Source organism: Rutidosis leptorrhynchoides, chromosome 10 (assembly GCF_046630445.1).
Source record: "Rutidosis leptorrhynchoides isolate AG116_Rl617_1_P2 chromosome 10, CSIRO_AGI_Rlap_v1, whole genome shotgun sequence".
Taxonomy (NCBI): Eukaryota; Viridiplantae; Streptophyta; class Magnoliopsida; order Asterales; family Asteraceae; genus Rutidosis; species Rutidosis leptorrhynchoides.
In genome coordinates, this window is record NC_092342.1 from 79338184 (window position 1) to 79355847 (window position 17664).

The window sequence follows — 17664 nt, forward strand, 5'->3', positions numbered from 1 at the left end:
CAAGGAAATTGACATGGATTGATGAGGTGGCTAGGCCTAGGGCCGTGATTTTAAGGGAGGGGAGGGGGAGACAAAACTTTACTTTATGGATAATGGTTGTCTAAAGTGTGTACTAATGCTAGAATCCCATGTGACAAATAGATAATCCTTATCCATTATGCTAGTATGACTCATTAATTAATTTATTTATTTATTAATTTATTATTATGGGTCACTAGTAATAATACTTGGGCTAATTAATTGGGTCACTAGCTAGAGTAGGGTGGGCTTGAGCCCAACAAGGTAGAAAGTCCAACAAGACTAACTATTGGGCTTTAGCAATTAAATAAATAAAATTAAGCATCCAAAAGCCCAGTTAATTATTATTATAAAATAATAATCAATATTTTGCAGTCATAATATTCCGATTACGACAAAAGTCAAACGTGCGCGCAGTCCACGGTTTATCCGTAACGGCAAGTAACACTAACGGTTATAAAGCATCCAATGGACAAGTTAAGCATCCTACGTACTCTAAGGCACGTTTTAACATATAATTGGAAGTAAACCACGTATATCAAGTTTCCAGAGTATAAAGTAACACAGTACGCACAGATACGCAGTTTCGCTAAAATACAAGGCACAAAAGCAAGTCGAAAAAGTCGGGTCGTTACATTACCCACCTGTTATTGGAAATTTTGTCCCGAAATTTAAGCTGAGGCAGGTGTTAGAGTCGGGAAAAGGTGAGGGTACTTCTGCATCATTTGATCCTCTCGTTCCCAGGTAAACTCAGGTCCACGCTTGGCATTCCATCAAACTCAGACAATTGGAATCTTATTGCGTTTCAAGGTTTTGACCTCACGGTCCATAATTTTGACAGGTTCTTTCACGAAGTGGAGTTTGTCATCAATCGTAAGTTCTTCCAATGGTATGATAAGTTCCGGTGGAGCAAGGCACTTCTTCAAATTTGATACATGGAAGGTAGGATGAACAGCACTCAACTGAGTCGGAAGATCCAGACGATAAGCAACGGGTCCAACACGTTCCAAAATTTCAAAAGGACCAACATATCGCGGGTTCAAATTTCCGCTCTTTCCAAACCGAATTACACCTTTCCAAGGTGCGACCTTCAACATTACCCGGTCACCCACGTTGAATTCGAAGTCTTTACGTTTAAGATCAGCATAACTCTTTTGGTGATCGCGGGCCGTCTTAAGTCTCGCCTGAATCTGAGAAATCTTCTCTGTCATTTCATGGACTATCTCGGGTCCGGTGATTTGCACTTCGCCTAACTCGGCCCAACGAATAGGAGAACGGCTCGGCTAGCGACAGATGCCTTTCCCAAGACTTTCCGAAGTTAATAACACAGGCACGTAACATGTCCTCTAAAGTCTGAATCGTTCATTCACTCTGACCATCGGTCTGGGGGTGGTACGCGGTGCTCATGTCGAGACGAGTTCCCAAGGCTTCTTGCAAAGAACGCCAGAATCTGGAAGCAAAACGGGGATCGCGATCTGAGATGATTGATAAGGGCACACGATGACGAGATACAACCTCTTTGATGTACAGTTGAGCAAGTCTCTCCATTGTATCTGTTTCTTTCATCGCTAGAAAATGAGCAGATTTGGTAAGACGGTCAATGATAACCCAGATTGTATCGTATCCGCCCACCGTCTTTGGTAGCTTCGTGATGAAATCCATTGTAATTGCTTCCCATTTCCATTGTGGGATTTCTGGTTGCTGAAGTAATTCAGATGGCCTCTGATGTTCAGCCTTAACCTTCGAACAAGTCAAACACCTTCCAACATAAGTTGCAACATCCTTCTTAAGATTTGGCCACCAATATTGTTCCTTAAGATCGTGGTACATTTTTCCGGCTCCTAGATGAATCGAATATCTCAACTTGTGGGCTTCATCAAGTATAAGGTTCTGTAGATCTCCATAACGAGGTACCCAAATTCTTCCGGCATAACATCGGAGTCCAGATTCTCTAACCTCGAATTTAGAGACGAGAATGTTCAAGTATTCATAACGTAAGTTCTTCTCGATGAGAACCTCTTCTTGGGCTACTCGGATCTGGCTATGGAGGTTCGAATGGATTTTGATGTTCAGAGCCCGAACACGAAGAGGTACCGTTCTCTCCTTTCGACTCAGAGCGTCGGCTACAACATTGGCCTTACCAGGATGGTAACGAAGTTCACAATTATAGTCTTTCAGCATCTCAATCCATCGTCGTTGTCTCATGTTTAGCTGATTCTGATCAAAGATGTGCTGGAGGCTTTTGTGATCGGTGAATATGGTACTCTTTGTTCCATAGAGATAGTGTCTCCACAGCTTCAATGCGAAGACAACGGCTCCAAGTTTGAGATCTTGAGTAGTGTAGTTTCACTCATGAATCTTCAGCTGACGAGATGCATAAGCAATGACCTTCGTTCTTTGCATCAATACACAACCAAAACCATTCTTCGAAGCATCGCAGTACACAACAAAGTCGTCACTGCCTTCGGGAAGAGATAAGATAGGTGCGGTTGTTAACTTCTGCTTCAGGGTTTGAAATGCTGCTTCTTGTTCTTTTTCCCAAACAAACTTCTTCCCTTTATGAGTTAACGCCATCAAAGGACGCGAAATCAAAGAGAAACCTTCAATGAACCTTCGATAATAACCGGCAAGACCTAGAAATTGGCGTATGTGAGTCGGAGTAGTGGGGGTTTCCCACATGCTGATAGCCTTGATCTTGGCGGGATCAACTTTGATACCTTGGTCACTCACAATATGACCCAGAAATTGGACTTCCGTCAGCCAAAATTCACACTTGGAGAATTTGGCATAAAGTTGCTCTCATCTCAAGAGTTCAAGCACTAACCGAAGATGTTGCTCATGTTCTTCTTCGCTCTTGGAGTAGATGAGGATATCATTTATGAAGACGATAACGAATTTATCTAGATAAGGCTTGCAGACACGATTCATGAGATCCATGAACACAGCAGGTGCGTTGGTTAATCCGAACGGCATCACGAGAAACTCGTAATGACCATAGCGGGTTCTAAACGCAGTCTTAATCACATCACTCTCTTTCACTCTCAACTGGTGATAACCGGAATCCAAATCGATCTTAGAGTAAACGCTTGATCCTTGTAACTGATCAAAAAGATCGTCAATTCGGGGAAGAGGATATCGATTCTTGATCGTCAATTTATTGAGTTCGTGGTAGTTGATACACATGCGGAAAGATCCTTCATTCTTCTTCACGAATAAAACAGGTGCTCCCCAAGGCGATGAGCTCGATTGGATAAACCCTCGGTCGAGCAATTCCTGTAGTTGACTCTACAATTCTTGCAGTTCTGAAGGTGCCAAACGATAAGGCGCACGAGCTACGGGTGCAGCTCCCGGCACTAGATTGATCTAGAACTCCACGGCTCTCGGTGGAGGTAATCCAGGCAGTTCTTCCGGAAAGACGTCGGGGAATTCATTCACGATTCGCACATCATTCACGCTCTCCTCTTCTGTTTCTAAAACCTTCACGTGTGCTAAAACATCAAGACGTCCTTTCTTCGTGATCTTCTGCGCTTTCATACAACTAATGAGGTTCAGTTTCGAACTACATCTCTCTCCGTATATAACCAGTGGCTCACCATCTCCTTGTGGTATTCGAAGAGCTTTATCTCCACAGATAACATCGGCCCTTACTTTAGTCAACAAGTCCATGCCGATAATCACGTCAAAGCTTCCCAATTTAATAGGTATTAAGTCAATTGCGAAATCCACACCAGCTATGTTAATAATAGCTCCTCGGCCAATTTGGTCAACTTTCTCAAGTTTCCCATTGGCTACCTCAACTAGCATACTTTCTTTTAAAGGAACTAATGACCAATTTATTTTATCGCAAAAGTGTCTACATACATAACTTCTATCGGCACCAGTATCAAATAGGACAGAAGCTAAAAGGTTGTTGATAGTGAATATACCTGTCACCAAGTAGGGGTTCTCGCATGCATCCCTTGCATTAACATTAAAAGCTCTACCTCGCGGTGGTCCGCCGTCTTTTCGCTTGTCGGGTCACTCATTCCTGAAGTGGCCCGTATTTCCGCATCCGTAGCACTTCTTCGGCCCGGCGGGTTTGCCCTTGCATTCAAAGTAGTGACCTTGCAATCCTTACCTATATGCCCAGACCGTTGGCACTTCTCACAAACAACATTACAATACCTAGTGTGGTGTTTGTAACACCTCTTGCATTGCGGTAGGGTACCTTTGTAGTTTGGGTTGGAGCTTGTGCCGGGGTTGGGGTTTCCACCGTTGTTGTATCTCTTAGCGGGGGTTTGATCATAGGTCCTCCCCTTACTGTTATCCCACTTTCTCTTGTCACTACTACCCGCTTCAGACTTGGACTTCTCCAGTTCATCGATGAGAATCTGATTCATGAGTGTATGCGCCATGCGCATTGCTTCGGGAACATTCGATGGCTTGGACGAGGTGACATTACCCTTGATGGACTTAGGGAGTCCCCAAAAGTATCTCTCCATACGCTTGAATTCCAGGGTGACCATGGTAGGACACATAAGAGCTAACTCAAGAAACCTCCGATTGTAACCATCGAGATCGTTGCCAACAGCCTTCAATTGCATAAACTCCATTTCCATCTTTTGTATCTCGGTTCTCGAACAATACTCATCAATCATAGCCGCTTTGAACTCCTCCCATGGCGTAGCATACGCCTCATCAATACCTTGTACCTGTGCCATGGTGTTCCACCACGTGAGGGCGCCATCAGATAGCGTGCAGGAAGCAAATTTGGTTTTGTTGGACTCAGAACAGTTGCTGACTCGGAATACTGACTCAAGCTTTTCAAACCATCTTGTGAGACCAACAGGCCCCTCAGTTCCGCTGAAGTTATGTGGTTTACAGCTCTGGAATTCCTTGTAGGTGCACCCGTTTCGAACGGGTTGGATAATCGGCGGTGGTTCAGCTTGAGGGTTCATTTCCGCCAAGGCTGCGGCGACTCGTTCATTAATCATCTCTTCGATTTGAGCTACTGTGGGTGTTGTTCGTGTGTTTGCCATTGCCCTTCGAAAACAAAAGTTTTGACTTAAGTCAAAATACAGCATACAACATACAGTAATACAGTATATAGTAAACAGGGAAACAACACAACGCATGCCAATATAGTAATGCAACTAGGTACAAATACAACAAAACCAACATACAGTAACGTAAATAGAACACTATGCAAGGATTAAACAACGCAAAGTTCCATTAATTAATAAAGAGTTGCATACATTCGCATAAGTTCGCACATTACATAAGGAAAACATGGAACTACAAACGAGATTACAAAATGAAACCTACTACAAAGCTCTATGGTGACGGTGGGTAAAGGATGTCCAGCACATGGGACATCTACTCCTTGAGCTCAGTTACCCGAGCACAGAGGATCTCCACCTCCCTCGTCAGTTCCTCGACAGAGGGAGAGGCTGGTAGAGCAGGCGGAGCTGCTGGTGCAGGTGGTGCTGGTGGTGCAGATGGTCCGGCTCCAGAGGTAGATGCTGCACAACGGTAAGGCTTACGCACGAACGGATCAGTCGGGTAAGGCACAACCCACTTACGGGCGGTAACCCTACAATGCTGGCCATGTGTGTCAGTGAATGCTCGTCCTCCGTTGATCCCCAGAATGACGGTGCCATCGAAACGGTACCGCTTCTTTGGCGGGGTGGAGGGTGGCTGCACAGGTGCATCATCAAGGTCCTCCTCGTTGGAGTTATTGTCACTAGAGTCGTCTGTGGATGAGCCGTCGGATGATGAATCAGCTGGGAGTGGCTGCACGGGTGGCTGTACTAGCTGTCCTCGGGTGGCCATCATCTGTCGGTATCTGTCGGGCGAAATCGGTACAAGACGTCCATCAGGAGTGCGTCAACACCACATGCGTAAATGATTACGGAATGGACCTTCCCCGAATTCTGCGGGAAACACAACACCACCGGGGTGGGGCTGTGGCTCCTGAGGTACCGGGGCAACTGGAGCTGGAATCTCCGGAGGGTCCTGGGCTCCGACTGCGGTAACCACTGGTACAGGTGTATGGCTGCTGGTTCCAGAGGATGAAGTGCCAAGGTCACTGGAGGGTGTCGTCGACGGAATCGGAGGGTCGGAAACAGTGGCAGGTGAAGTGTCTGAGGAGTCTGAATCGCTGCCCAAAATGATGACAGGTGGAATATCCGACATCTGAACAAGGAAAATAACTTTTCCATATCAGTAAGTCATAAGCAAGCATGTATTAGGCACTATAGCAACCTAGCATGGCAATAACAATAGTGCTAAACAGAAATAACATGCGGAAGCAGATTGTAATCATGCAATAGCGGAAATAAGCATACAGCAAGTTCGCACGGCAGTAAAGATAAGCAATAACATGCAGTAAGATCACATAGCAGTAAAAGTAAGCAGTAGCATGCAGTAAGTCTCGCAGAAACAAGTAAATTAGCAAGTTGTAGATTAGTTCTATTAGTGAATACTACTTAGGTCTGGTCTAGACTCACTAATGCAACCTAATTCCCTACAATCAACGCTCTGATACCAAATGTGATGCCCCGTACAAAACCATCGTGTATGGATCATCAATCAACAGGATCATTACATGGTCAAACACTATATGCTGTTTGAAAACCGATTTGCATTCATAAAAGATAACGTTTTTACAAAAGATAGCGTGCATCCTATGAATAGGAGCATAAACATAATTATTTGACCCTAAGGTCGTTACAAAGCCATTGTTTGAAATTAACATAAACTACGAGTGCAACAGAAAAGTTCCATGAATGAGACATCTCTAATAATGCAGCGGATAACTAATACAGCAGGTCCTTAACAGCAATTCAATAACAGCATGACATCAAGTCTAACAGCGGAAGCAATAAACCTCTAGGCACCTGAGAAATACACGCTTAAAAAGTCAACATGAATGTTGGTGAGCTATAGTTTAAGTTGTAATAGTAACGTAAGATAGGCCACGAGATTTCAGTGCTGCAAACAGCGTATCAAATAGTATGAAAAGTATATGTATAACCGTGGGCACCCGGTAACTAGACTTAACATTTATAACCCCCTGAAAGTACACTTGGCAAGTGCGTATGTTCACGAAGTATTAAACACCCGTTAAATGCTAGCGCGACTAGCCCGAGTGGGGATGTTAAACCCTATGGATCCATATCTAAGATTCGCGTTCACCGGTTCAAAAACCAATGACTAAACATTACCGTGCTAAGGGGAATGTGTCACGACCCTGAAAATTTCGACTAATTTAAACCAAACTCTCGATACGATATTATATTTTTTGACAAGATAAGCCAAGTCTGTTAGGTTGAGTCTCAAAAATTTTAAACTATTTCATATATTCAATTGATATTCGACCATTCCCGACGATTCACGAACAATTACTTGTAAATAAATATGTATATGTATATGTATATATATATATATATGTGTGTGTGTATATGAAAACTTGAAATAAAATACGATTTAATTATTAGAATTAATGATGTAAAATATTATATGAAATAATAAAATTGTTAATAAAATGGGTCTATATATATAATGTAAATTAAATAAAATTATTAAATGATTGTAACCCTCGTTGATCATTCGATTATTATTTAGATAAACTTAATTCCAACTTATGTGATTTTAAAAAGATAAACGATGATCCATAATTAAGATATATAAAATTTGGGATCATTAAAAATATTTTTACTTTGAAGAGTTGAGTTTTAGTACTCCGTATATATTACTTGGAATTAAAAATAAAATATAGATGAACCTTTTTGATCAGGTTTCAAACAGATAATGAGTGAAATAATTAAATATAGTCAATCCAAAAATTTTACAATATCTTTGCCTTATATCGCTATACAGTTATAGAATGCATACAATTCTAATATGATACAAAGATCTATCATTATCTATTTCTAATACTAAGCCTTTTAATGCTAAACTAATGAAATGACCTGTGAAATCACGGGTTTGTTTAAACTAAACAATTTAATGACATGTTTTACGTATTAAGTGAGTGTAAATGCTAAAGTCATTTATTTTAATGACCCGTTTGACTAAGAAACTTGTCGTTGTTTTTACAAATATATAGAGATATGTATTTTTGCATACATATGTAACGTAATTAATTTCGTAAAAAGAATCCATATTTGAATATTAATAATATAATAATTATAATTATTATATTAAAAGTAAATAATAATAATAAGTTCGCTAAGTATTTATATTTATATCTTCAATAGTAATAATTATAATTATTATTATTATAATAAATGCCTTTTAAATTTTTTTAGAAAATTAAAATTATAATTTATGAGAGATTAGTATTTCCTTTTATAAAAGATTTTGTATTATTTTTTTAATTAAATTAATATATAATTAACACAACATCATTATGAAAATTAAAGAATGATTAGCTTAGTGATGACATTATTATTTTAGAGCTTTATATGATTATAAAATATAAATATAGATTGCTAAGCAACCAAAAATATTTCTATCTTATATGTGACAGTTAAAAAGTTAGAATCATGCATAATGATGGATCCAAACATTATGCATATGTTTCAGTACGTTTCTGTTGATCTAATAATTAACGTTGAAATTTACTCTTCCATTTTGCAAATTATCATTATTATCATTATATCATACCAAAGTTTGAATTAAAATAATGAGTTGTTTGACCATGAAAGTCACATGAACTTACAAGTTGATGTATATAAGTCATGAAACATGAGATTTCACATGAATTAGCCTAACCAGCTGATTCAAGTTTCACTAGTTTGTTGCATTCATAACTTCGTGCTTAAAAAGAATTCGATTTAATTACAAGTGGAATATTCATTATATATATAGTAGTAGTAGTAAATGAATCAACATTAGGAAAAATGTTGATGTATACAATCTCCATATGTTGTCTATAAAAAATGAATTCCGAATCATAAATGGTTGACCAAACTAGCTCATGAGAACCAGTAAAACGACAATCATAAAACTTGCACCCACTCGTGTTCCAAATCTTCCTCCCTTTCGATAAATCGTTCGTCCGTTACTCTGTGATCAAATCAATCAAACGATCATTCATTGCGTGATTAGATGTTTAATGTTGTTATTATACGTGAGGTCACAATTTTTATTTATAGATATTTTTAGAGAATATAGAACTTACGAGATCAAGTGATGGTGCGGGTGCTGGTGTTGTGTCGTCGGTTGTTGTCGTTGGTGGCGCAGGTGGGCTCTTAGGAAGAGGTGCAGGTGCTGGTGTTGGTGCATGATGTTTCTTGTGCTTATGCTTCCTTTTCTTGTGTTTTGTAGGAGCCGGTGCAGGGGCTGGTGGAAGAGTAAACGGTGTCGGAGCTGGTGGTGGTACAGCCGGTGCTACCGCTGGTGTTGGCGGTTGAGGAATCGGTGCTGGCGGTAAGGTTGCAGGTGCAGGCGGCAGGGTTGCTGGCGCAGGGGACACTTTAGGCGGCAATGCAGGTGGTGAAACGACTGGTGGTGGTGTTGGGGCAGCCACAGGCGGTGTTGGGGCGGGTAAGGGTGGTGATGGTGGAGTAGATGGGGCGGTGACCGGTGAACTCACCGGTGGTTGTGGTGGTGATAGGACGGATGGGCTAGAAGCTGGTGGAGTTGGGGACGGTAGAGGGGTGGCTGGTGGGGTTGGGGACGGTAGTGGGGTGGCTGGCGGTGATTGTGTTGGCGGAACTGGGGTGGTGGTAGGCGGTGGAACGATGACAGGTGGAGTTAACGGTGAGGATGCAGGTGATTGGCCATTGGAAATTGCAACCAAAAGAGATATATAAGTGAGAATAGTAATAATCCACAACATTTTCATTTTGTGTTGGTAGTGTTAATTTGGATTTAAGAAATGGAGATTTATAAGAAATGTATAAAGTTAATGTTTGTGATGATACAAAGAGGTTTGGTGCTACATGTCCTTCATGTGGGTGGCACATCTCTTATATTTAATTTACTTGATCATTGTGATATGACTTGCAGACCAATTTTGGTAGTTAATGGCTCATGATTCATGTTTATGGATTTGGTACATTGGTCATCTTTCGCTTTCGGCTTTAGAAATAATCTTTTTGCGGTCCAAACGGAACAACTTAAAATGTTAGCATGTAGTTTTCATAAAGAAAACTGGGACGTAACAAACAGCCTATCAGAAGTTTAATTGAATTTGGTATACATGTGAATTTGAATTTGTAGATCTTTGAGGCAAAAGTTTTGTGGTACTTTGAATAGAAAATTTCATAATGAGTAGACTAGAGCATTGGCCTAAAGAGACCATGATAATTATGAAAGTTAGAAACTTAAATATGAAAAAGATAAGCAAAAGTTGATCTATAAATCAAAAACCATTTTGGAGGCATCATGAACCTTAGAGAAGACGTTTGATTGTTTGAATGATGGCTAGCGTGATAAAAATGGTACAAAATGGAAAGTACATTGTTATTTAGTGTGCTTATTCATCAAGATACATATGTAACAATTAGCTCCTTATCTTCACAAAAGTACAAGTCTGGCATGCGTCAAATATTTGGTCAGCACAACCAAGTTAAACTAGCTTTAGCTAATCCTTTAGACAACTTATACTGATAACTCGTGTTGTGAGTTCGTGTTGTGCAATTTTTTGATAATTATGACGTATTAGGTTAGTGAGTGGAGTAGTGGTGGTGTTGGAAGTAGGTGTTGTGAGTTGATGTTGTTGTAGTGAAATGCTGATGTACCATTTAATTTTGTATTTTTGTGTTTTATTTAATTATTTTATATTATTTTTATTATTAGTATGATTATATTTATATTTATATTTTAAAAATATTTTTTAATTACAACGGCTATATTTGAACCGTTTCTTTTTCTAACGGCTAGTTTTTGTTTTTTCCCTATATAAACATCCACTCATCTCAAATCATAACACACGCTTCATTTCTCCTAAAACTCTCTCAACCATTCAAAATGAGTCCGTTGAATGTTTGCGTAAAAGTTCATTACGGAGGTGAATTTGATCGAGAATTGATGAATTATACACCTTACGAAACACAAGATTATTTCATGGATGTGCGTAAGTGTATTAAATTTTTGAAACTACTTGAATATCTCCAAGGAGACATACCATATTTTTTCAGACTAGTTTGGTAGTTCAAAAAACTCAATGGTCCCGTCACGCTACTTGAAGAATACCACGATTGGTTTGCTTTGATTGGACAAGCTTTGGTACGTAAGCAATTAATTACGCTTTATACCGAATTTAGGGATGAAAGCTACGCCCTTTCTGAAAGTGATGATGAAGTCATACCTGAATCTCCAAAAGAAGATCTAGTTGCAATATATGGGCCTAGCGATGACGAGAAGTGATCATGGTGTAGTTTGAAGATAGCCGTTAGGAACTAATGTAATTTTTTTTAGGAAAGTATGTTGTTATTCTATTTTTTAGGATATAATATAATCGTTTAGGAATTAATGAAATAAACGGCTATATTTTATATACAATAACAATTCATAAATATAACTAAGCATAAAGTACATTAATTTAAATTACTAAAATGAAAAATTACATAAATTAAACAAAAAAATACATCAAATTAAAACTCCTAAACAAAATAATAAAATACATAACAAATTATTAATTATTAATATTAATATTAGCGTTACGAAAATAAGGTGATAAGTTTCAAACGTGCTCGGTTAAATCTGACTCCAACCGATTGTGAACTTGCCTATCTCTTATTTCCTTAACCCTTGCATCTCGATCCCTCAAATTCCTTTCCAACCGAATAGGTCGGTTACTTGGGTGAGCAATCATTTTTTCATCTCTTTTTGAAATCACAAAACTGTTATCTTCTTGAATCATGTTATGTAATACAACACAAGCATACATATGTTTTCTAATTTTGTTGAAGTCCATAGATCTGGCCGGAGTCATTAACATTGCAAATCTACTCCAAATGCACGCTCAATATATTTCCTTGCACTTTCTTGAAACCGTTTAAACTTTTTGCGCGGTTCGTCAATTGGATTATGGGGCGCTTTGACCAACATAGCCCAATCTAGGTATATACCATCACCTAGGTAATACCCTCTCTCGTAGTGATGACCGTTTACATTAAACGGTGAAGGTGGAGTAGTGCCATCTTTTATAGTGTTGAACAACGGTGAATAATTTATAACGTTAATGTCGTTGTTTGCACCTGCCATATCAAAGAATGCATGCCATATTCACAAAATCTTGAGAAGCGAGGCATTTTTGATCACCTCTAGTATATTGTCCTTTTCACGCAATTGGACAATTCTTCCACTGACAATGCATACAATCAATACTACCAAGCATACCTGGTAGACCATGTTTTTGTGCGTGAAAATTATAAAGCCGAGCAATATCATCGGCGGTTGGTTTTCTCAAATACTCTGGAGCAAACAAATGAAATATGCATCTACAAAAATTATTTAGACATAAAGCATCCATTTCCTCACCAATTTTATGTATTCGTCAAACATATCCGATGTAGTTCCATACGCCATTTGACGTATGGCCGCGGTGCACTTTTGTAGGATCGTCAAACTTTGACGACCAACTTCATCTGGACATTCCCTAAAATGCATAAAATAATCGGGAATATTGGTACTATTAAAGTTAGATATACCTTCGAAGATTCGTAGAAATAATTCATGACTCATTCGATAACATCGTTTGAATTTTTTTGGGATATACTAGTGTTTCCGCAAAATAATCATTGTATAACCTCACAGCCGCATCTTCATGATCCCTTGGAATATAAACCCGTGTTCAAGGGACTCGTGAACTACTCGCTTCTTCCTCCACTTCTTCTTCTTCCGTTAAACTCTTAACAAAATTAACCACCTTTCATCATCGAAATCATCAATGATAAAATCGAACATCCTGTATGCATTTTCTATTGTATGTGTTTTTTAAAATAATTAAAGAAATAAAGAAAGAAAGAAAGATATATTTGTGTGTGTTAAAATGATATATATATTAGGTATATATATAGATAAATAAAAGAGATATATATATATATATATATATATATATATATATATATATATATATATATATATATATATATATATATATATATAGGATCAAGGGGGAAGTAACCAATCGGGGGGAAGCGGGGGGAAACAATTTTTTTTTTTTTCGTTTTTTGAAAAAACTTTGTTCACGAACATTATAGATTGGATAAAAATATGAACATTTAATAAAGACACTTTGTGGTGTTTTTATTTTGGCGGGAAAATGCTCGAAGAAGTAATATATAACAATTATAGTATTTTTCGAGCGTATGTTGAGGTTTTAGATATTAGAGTTTAGATATTAGGGTTTATAGGGTTTAGATATTAGGGTTTAGAAATTTAGGGTTTAGGGTTTAGATTTAGGATTTAGATTGAGTTTTTAATACGAACGGTTTATAGTTTAGGGTTTAGGGTTTAGGGACGTGCGTTGATCTTCCCGTTGAACCCGTCCCAAGTCGGTAAAACGCCGGCCTAAAATGCCGGGATACGGTGGTTGGGTGGCGTTTTGGTGGTGCCACATGGGACAAAACGGGGTTGTGGTGTTTGCGATACAACTTATCTTAGTGTTGGATAGCGTTGTAAGGGTGGACCCATCACTTGTTTTAAAGAAGAAAAAAAATTATAACTTGTGTTGGGTAACTTGTAAAATATGTAATATATAGTTGTATGTTATATTTAGTAAATGATAGAGTATTAGAGTGTTTAATGAAAAGAACTTGAGGGGTTGGTGGTGATATAATAATAATGCGAAAGAGAGAAGTTCAATAAAAAGATCTTAAAGATAGGAGTAATCTAAGCAAGTGAAATTCAAATACTAAACAACTAATCTACTTTGTACAAGATTAAACACAAAACCAGTTTAGGTTTAAACGGGTATTTTTTGATTCGCAATTTAAAATAAAAGAATGAGGCTTTAATACCAAGTAGATCCATCAAGTATAATCGGCATGTGATTAGGCATTCCACTAAGTGCAATCCATTAAATGCAATCTGCTTGTAATATCACAGGCAGTTTATGTATTTTTTGGGCAAAAAATACAATCTGCTTGTGATTAGGACAAAGTTAGTTTTTGACATTTTTTAACGATTGTGTCAGTTTACCTCCACTAGTTTTTTATTTTTGCATTTTATTAATAAAATTAACCCATTTATTTAATAATGATCTTCATAAATTAAACTAAATTGCAAAATACTAAATTAAGTACTTCAATCAAAGAAAAATGATTACAAACTAAAAAAAGTACTTGAAATAAAAAAAATACATAATCAAAATACTAAACTAGTTGTCATCTTCGAATGATTCGTTGTTTTGTTGTACTGGTTTATCCACCAAATGCTTCAAATAATCGAGGTATAATTTCTTAATTTTTTCAATATAATTTTTTGTGATCAGGGTTCTCGATACTATGGGTGTTGACGGTCAAAATGCTAGCACCTACAAAAGCAGTTCGAAGTTGCTCTTGTTTTGTCTTTTTCGCCTTAGACTTTAAAATAGCTTTCAAAGCCTCTTCCGCTTTTGATGAACCAGTTGAACGACTCGAATGAGTAGAGTCGCTAGAATAGTTCGACCATGCCTTTGTTTTTTTGCCTTTTCTCAGCCCATTGATCTCGAAAAAGGATCGTCGTCAAAAAGACCGTCGTTTTGAGAAAGTGGAATCTCAAACCCCTCATCGTCGACATCTAAAGAAACATGACCACCCGAGCCAGGAACGTACCACTTTGACTTGTGTTTCAAAACACACCAAGCATCCATCATGTTAAACTGTTTCCCACTGGTATTATTTATATAAATTTGTTGAGCCCGGTCTTCGACACCTTGATCATTTTTCCCGCTTCTCCAATTGTGTTTCGCTTCATTGTATGCGGCTTGAAACTTGTGACAACCCAGAAATTTCTGACCAAATTTAAACTTTATCTTTATATTATTTCGACACGATAAACAAAGTTGTTAAGTTAAATCTCAAGAATTTTAAACTGTGTTCATACATTCAATTAACCTCGACCAAATTCCGACGATTCACGAACCATTATATAAATGAATATGATTATATATGTGATGCCCCGTACAAAACCATCGTGTACGAATCATCAACAACAGGATCATTACAAGGTTAAGTACTATATGCTGTAATAAAAGAAGTTGCATTCACGATAAAAAGGTGACGTCATAACCGACATCAAATGTTTTACACCAATAGTATGCTTCTACGAATAGCAAGCATGAATAAATGTATGTGACCCTTAGGTCGTTACAAAACATAGTTCAAAAGTATTAAAGTTTGAATGCAAGATAAACAGTTCATGCGGTGATAACACTAGAGCAGCGGGTGTCTACGGCAAGACTAGCACGACAGCGGAAGCAAATAACCTTAAGCACCTGAGAAAAATATGCTTAAAAATGTCAACACAAAGGTTGGTAAGCTATAGTTTAAGTATAACAGTATGTAAGGTAGGCCACGAGATTTCAGTGCTACAAAGAGCGTTTCAAAACAGTATGATAAAGTATATGTTAACAGTGGGCACTTGGTAACTAACTTAACGTTTATAGCCCCTGAAAGTACACTTGGTAAGTGCGTATGTCTACGAAGTATTAAACACTCGTTAAATGCTAGCGTGACTAGCCCGAGTGGGGATGTCAAACCCTATGGATCCATATCTAAGATTCGCGTTCATGGTTCAAAAACCAATGATTAAACGTTACCGAGCTAAAGGGAATGTTTATGCCGTTGTATAACCCACACATATATAAGTTTAAGTACTCGTGCCTAGTATGTAAAACATAAAATCCGCATGTATTCTCAGTTCCCAAAATAAGTTAAAGTAAAAAGGGAATGCTATAACTCACAATGATAAAGTAGCGGTAAAGTATGACTCGGAAAGTAAGCAAGTAATGAAGGTTGTCCAAACGGGTCCTCAACCTAAGTCAAATAGTACTAAGTCAGTAAATCGTCCGAATAGGTTTAAAAGTATGTAAATAAGGTCTTAAGAGTCATCATCATTCATCATCAAACAAAAGGCGTAAAGTAAGTTTCATTTATGAAAGTAGTTTAAGACAAAGGCTGACTTCAGTCAGTCACCACGGCCTCTACCCTTACTGAAATAAGGTGAGACCAGTGGCCATGGCTCTGTATATGAGTCCTTTAAGTGTGGTAAAATTTACAGAAGCAAACTCGTCTTCGTTTGACCGTGGCGACGGTCTAAGTGCGAGTAGGTCAGAAATTTCTGCACAACGTTAAAGGACATAGTGACGATCGGAGGGCCATAAATCCTAAACCGTAACTCGGATTAAGACTAGTCCTATATGAAAAGTTATCTACTCAAAAAGATATATCTGAAAATCAACGTTACAGTAGCCCAGGTGTACTGGTATGTTACAGAAAACAGAAAACAGTAGGTAGGAGACAGAAAGCAGTAAAATAATGGGTTCCGGTGAGTTTGATGCTTGATGCTTATCACGGTTCTCATCCTTGATGCGTATAGCTTCAAGTGTACAACTCGTTGATGTGTTTGCATCATATTGACCAAGATTTGACCATCATAACCCAAGTGCAAGTCTAAGACATGAAGCACAACTCACTTAAGTGTTGCAAGTGTTTTGATGAACCAAAGTTTCATCAAAGTCTTAGATTTAGCACATACATGAAATGTAAAAGTAATACTAACTAAGTTTTGACAATTATGACACAAGTGTGAGTCTAAGACATGTAGATCAACTCACTTAAGAGTTGTATGAAGTTGATGAACCAAAGTTACATCAATGCCTTAGATCTAACACTTACATGAACTTTAAAAGTAAAAACAAGTTACAAACTTGAAGTAAACTTATGAAATCAAGATCTTAAGTTGTAGAACATAGTTCATAGTTTGATCTTGAAGATCCAAGACTCAAAAGCCTAGATCAAGCATAAGTGTACAAAGTTATAGTTAAAGAAGCTTATTTATGTGTTCTTGAACTTTCAAGTTAACTTTTAGTTCAAGATTAATGAGATCAAGACTAACTTGTAGTACTTGACCATTTAACTAACAAACATGAAATTAAAGTGCATGATATAAAGAGATAAACTAAGTAAATAAGTAAAAGGTTCATGGTTGTTCATACTTTTAAAGATTCAATCAAAGTTTGATCTTTAAGTAAAGTAAACTTTAAGTTTACTTCAAGAACTACAAGTATGATTTCAACACATGATCTTACAATCTTGAAACAATAAAAGTAGAATCATAAGCTAGTAAGTTTATGTCCATGTATGTCTTGTAAATACAAGATAAAATGGAGAATCAAACTAGAAAGTTTGGTTCTTAGTAACTAGTAAAGGATGACTACAACAACAAGTAAGTAAGTAACAATAACAAACAAGTAATCAAACAAACAACCAAAGAACAAATGATGATGATGTTTAAGCAGCTAAAGGCTACGGTTTTAGAAAGAAAAGAAAGGGAGAAATGATTCAAGTTTACTTACAAGAACTAGAGAGAAAAGTGAGAGAAAAAGAGTTGCAAGTATGAGAGTGTTTTGGAAAATGAGAGAATGAGTGAACTAGTAATGCAAAATGAAGTGAAAACTCCCCTTGATGATACAAGGGGGTGACGGTTACAGTAGCAAAAGAGAGGGGG

The 17664-nt window shown here is 37.8% G+C and overlaps 2 protein-coding genes across 2 annotated transcripts; both read right to left on the reverse strand.

The window, feature by feature from the left end:
• Positions 1-8768: 8768 nt before the first annotated feature.
• On the reverse strand, positions 8769-9850 carry LOC139870398 (uncharacterized). The gene is made up of 2 exons (XM_071858210.1): positions 9185-9850; positions 8769-9069 (listed from the first exon to the last, which is right to left on the reverse strand). Exons 1-2 carry the CDS (start codon positions 9848-9850, stop codon positions 8974-8976), a joined length of 762 nt encoding a protein of 253 aa, XP_071714311.1. The 3' UTR covers positions 8769-8973.
• A 2093-nt stretch (positions 9851-11943) lies between these two features.
• On the reverse strand, positions 11944-12484 carry LOC139870399 (uncharacterized). Its single transcript, XM_071858211.1, has 2 exons — positions 12352-12484; positions 11944-12209 (listed from the first exon to the last, which is right to left on the reverse strand). The coding sequence occupies exons 1-2, from the start codon at positions 12482-12484 to the stop codon at positions 11944-11946; spliced, it is 399 nt and encodes a 132-aa protein (XP_071714312.1).
• Positions 12485-17664: the final 5180 nt, after the last annotated feature.

Coding starts and splice junctions, on each gene's coding strand:
- LOC139870398 (XM_071858210.1), bottom strand. CDS start 9,850: ATGAAAATGTTGTGGATTATTACTATTCTCACTTATATATCTCTTTTG. Junction 9,070..9,184: donor CCGCACCATCACTTGATCTC/GTAAGTTCTATA, acceptor ATTTGATCACAG/AGTAACGGACGAACGATTTA.
- LOC139870399 (XM_071858211.1), bottom strand. CDS start 12,484: ATGGATGCTTTATGTCTAAATAATTTTTGTAGATGCATATTTCATTTG. Junction 12,210..12,351: donor ACAAAAACATGGTCTACCAG/GTATGCTTGGTA, acceptor TTGATATGGCAG/GTGCAAACAACGACATTAAC.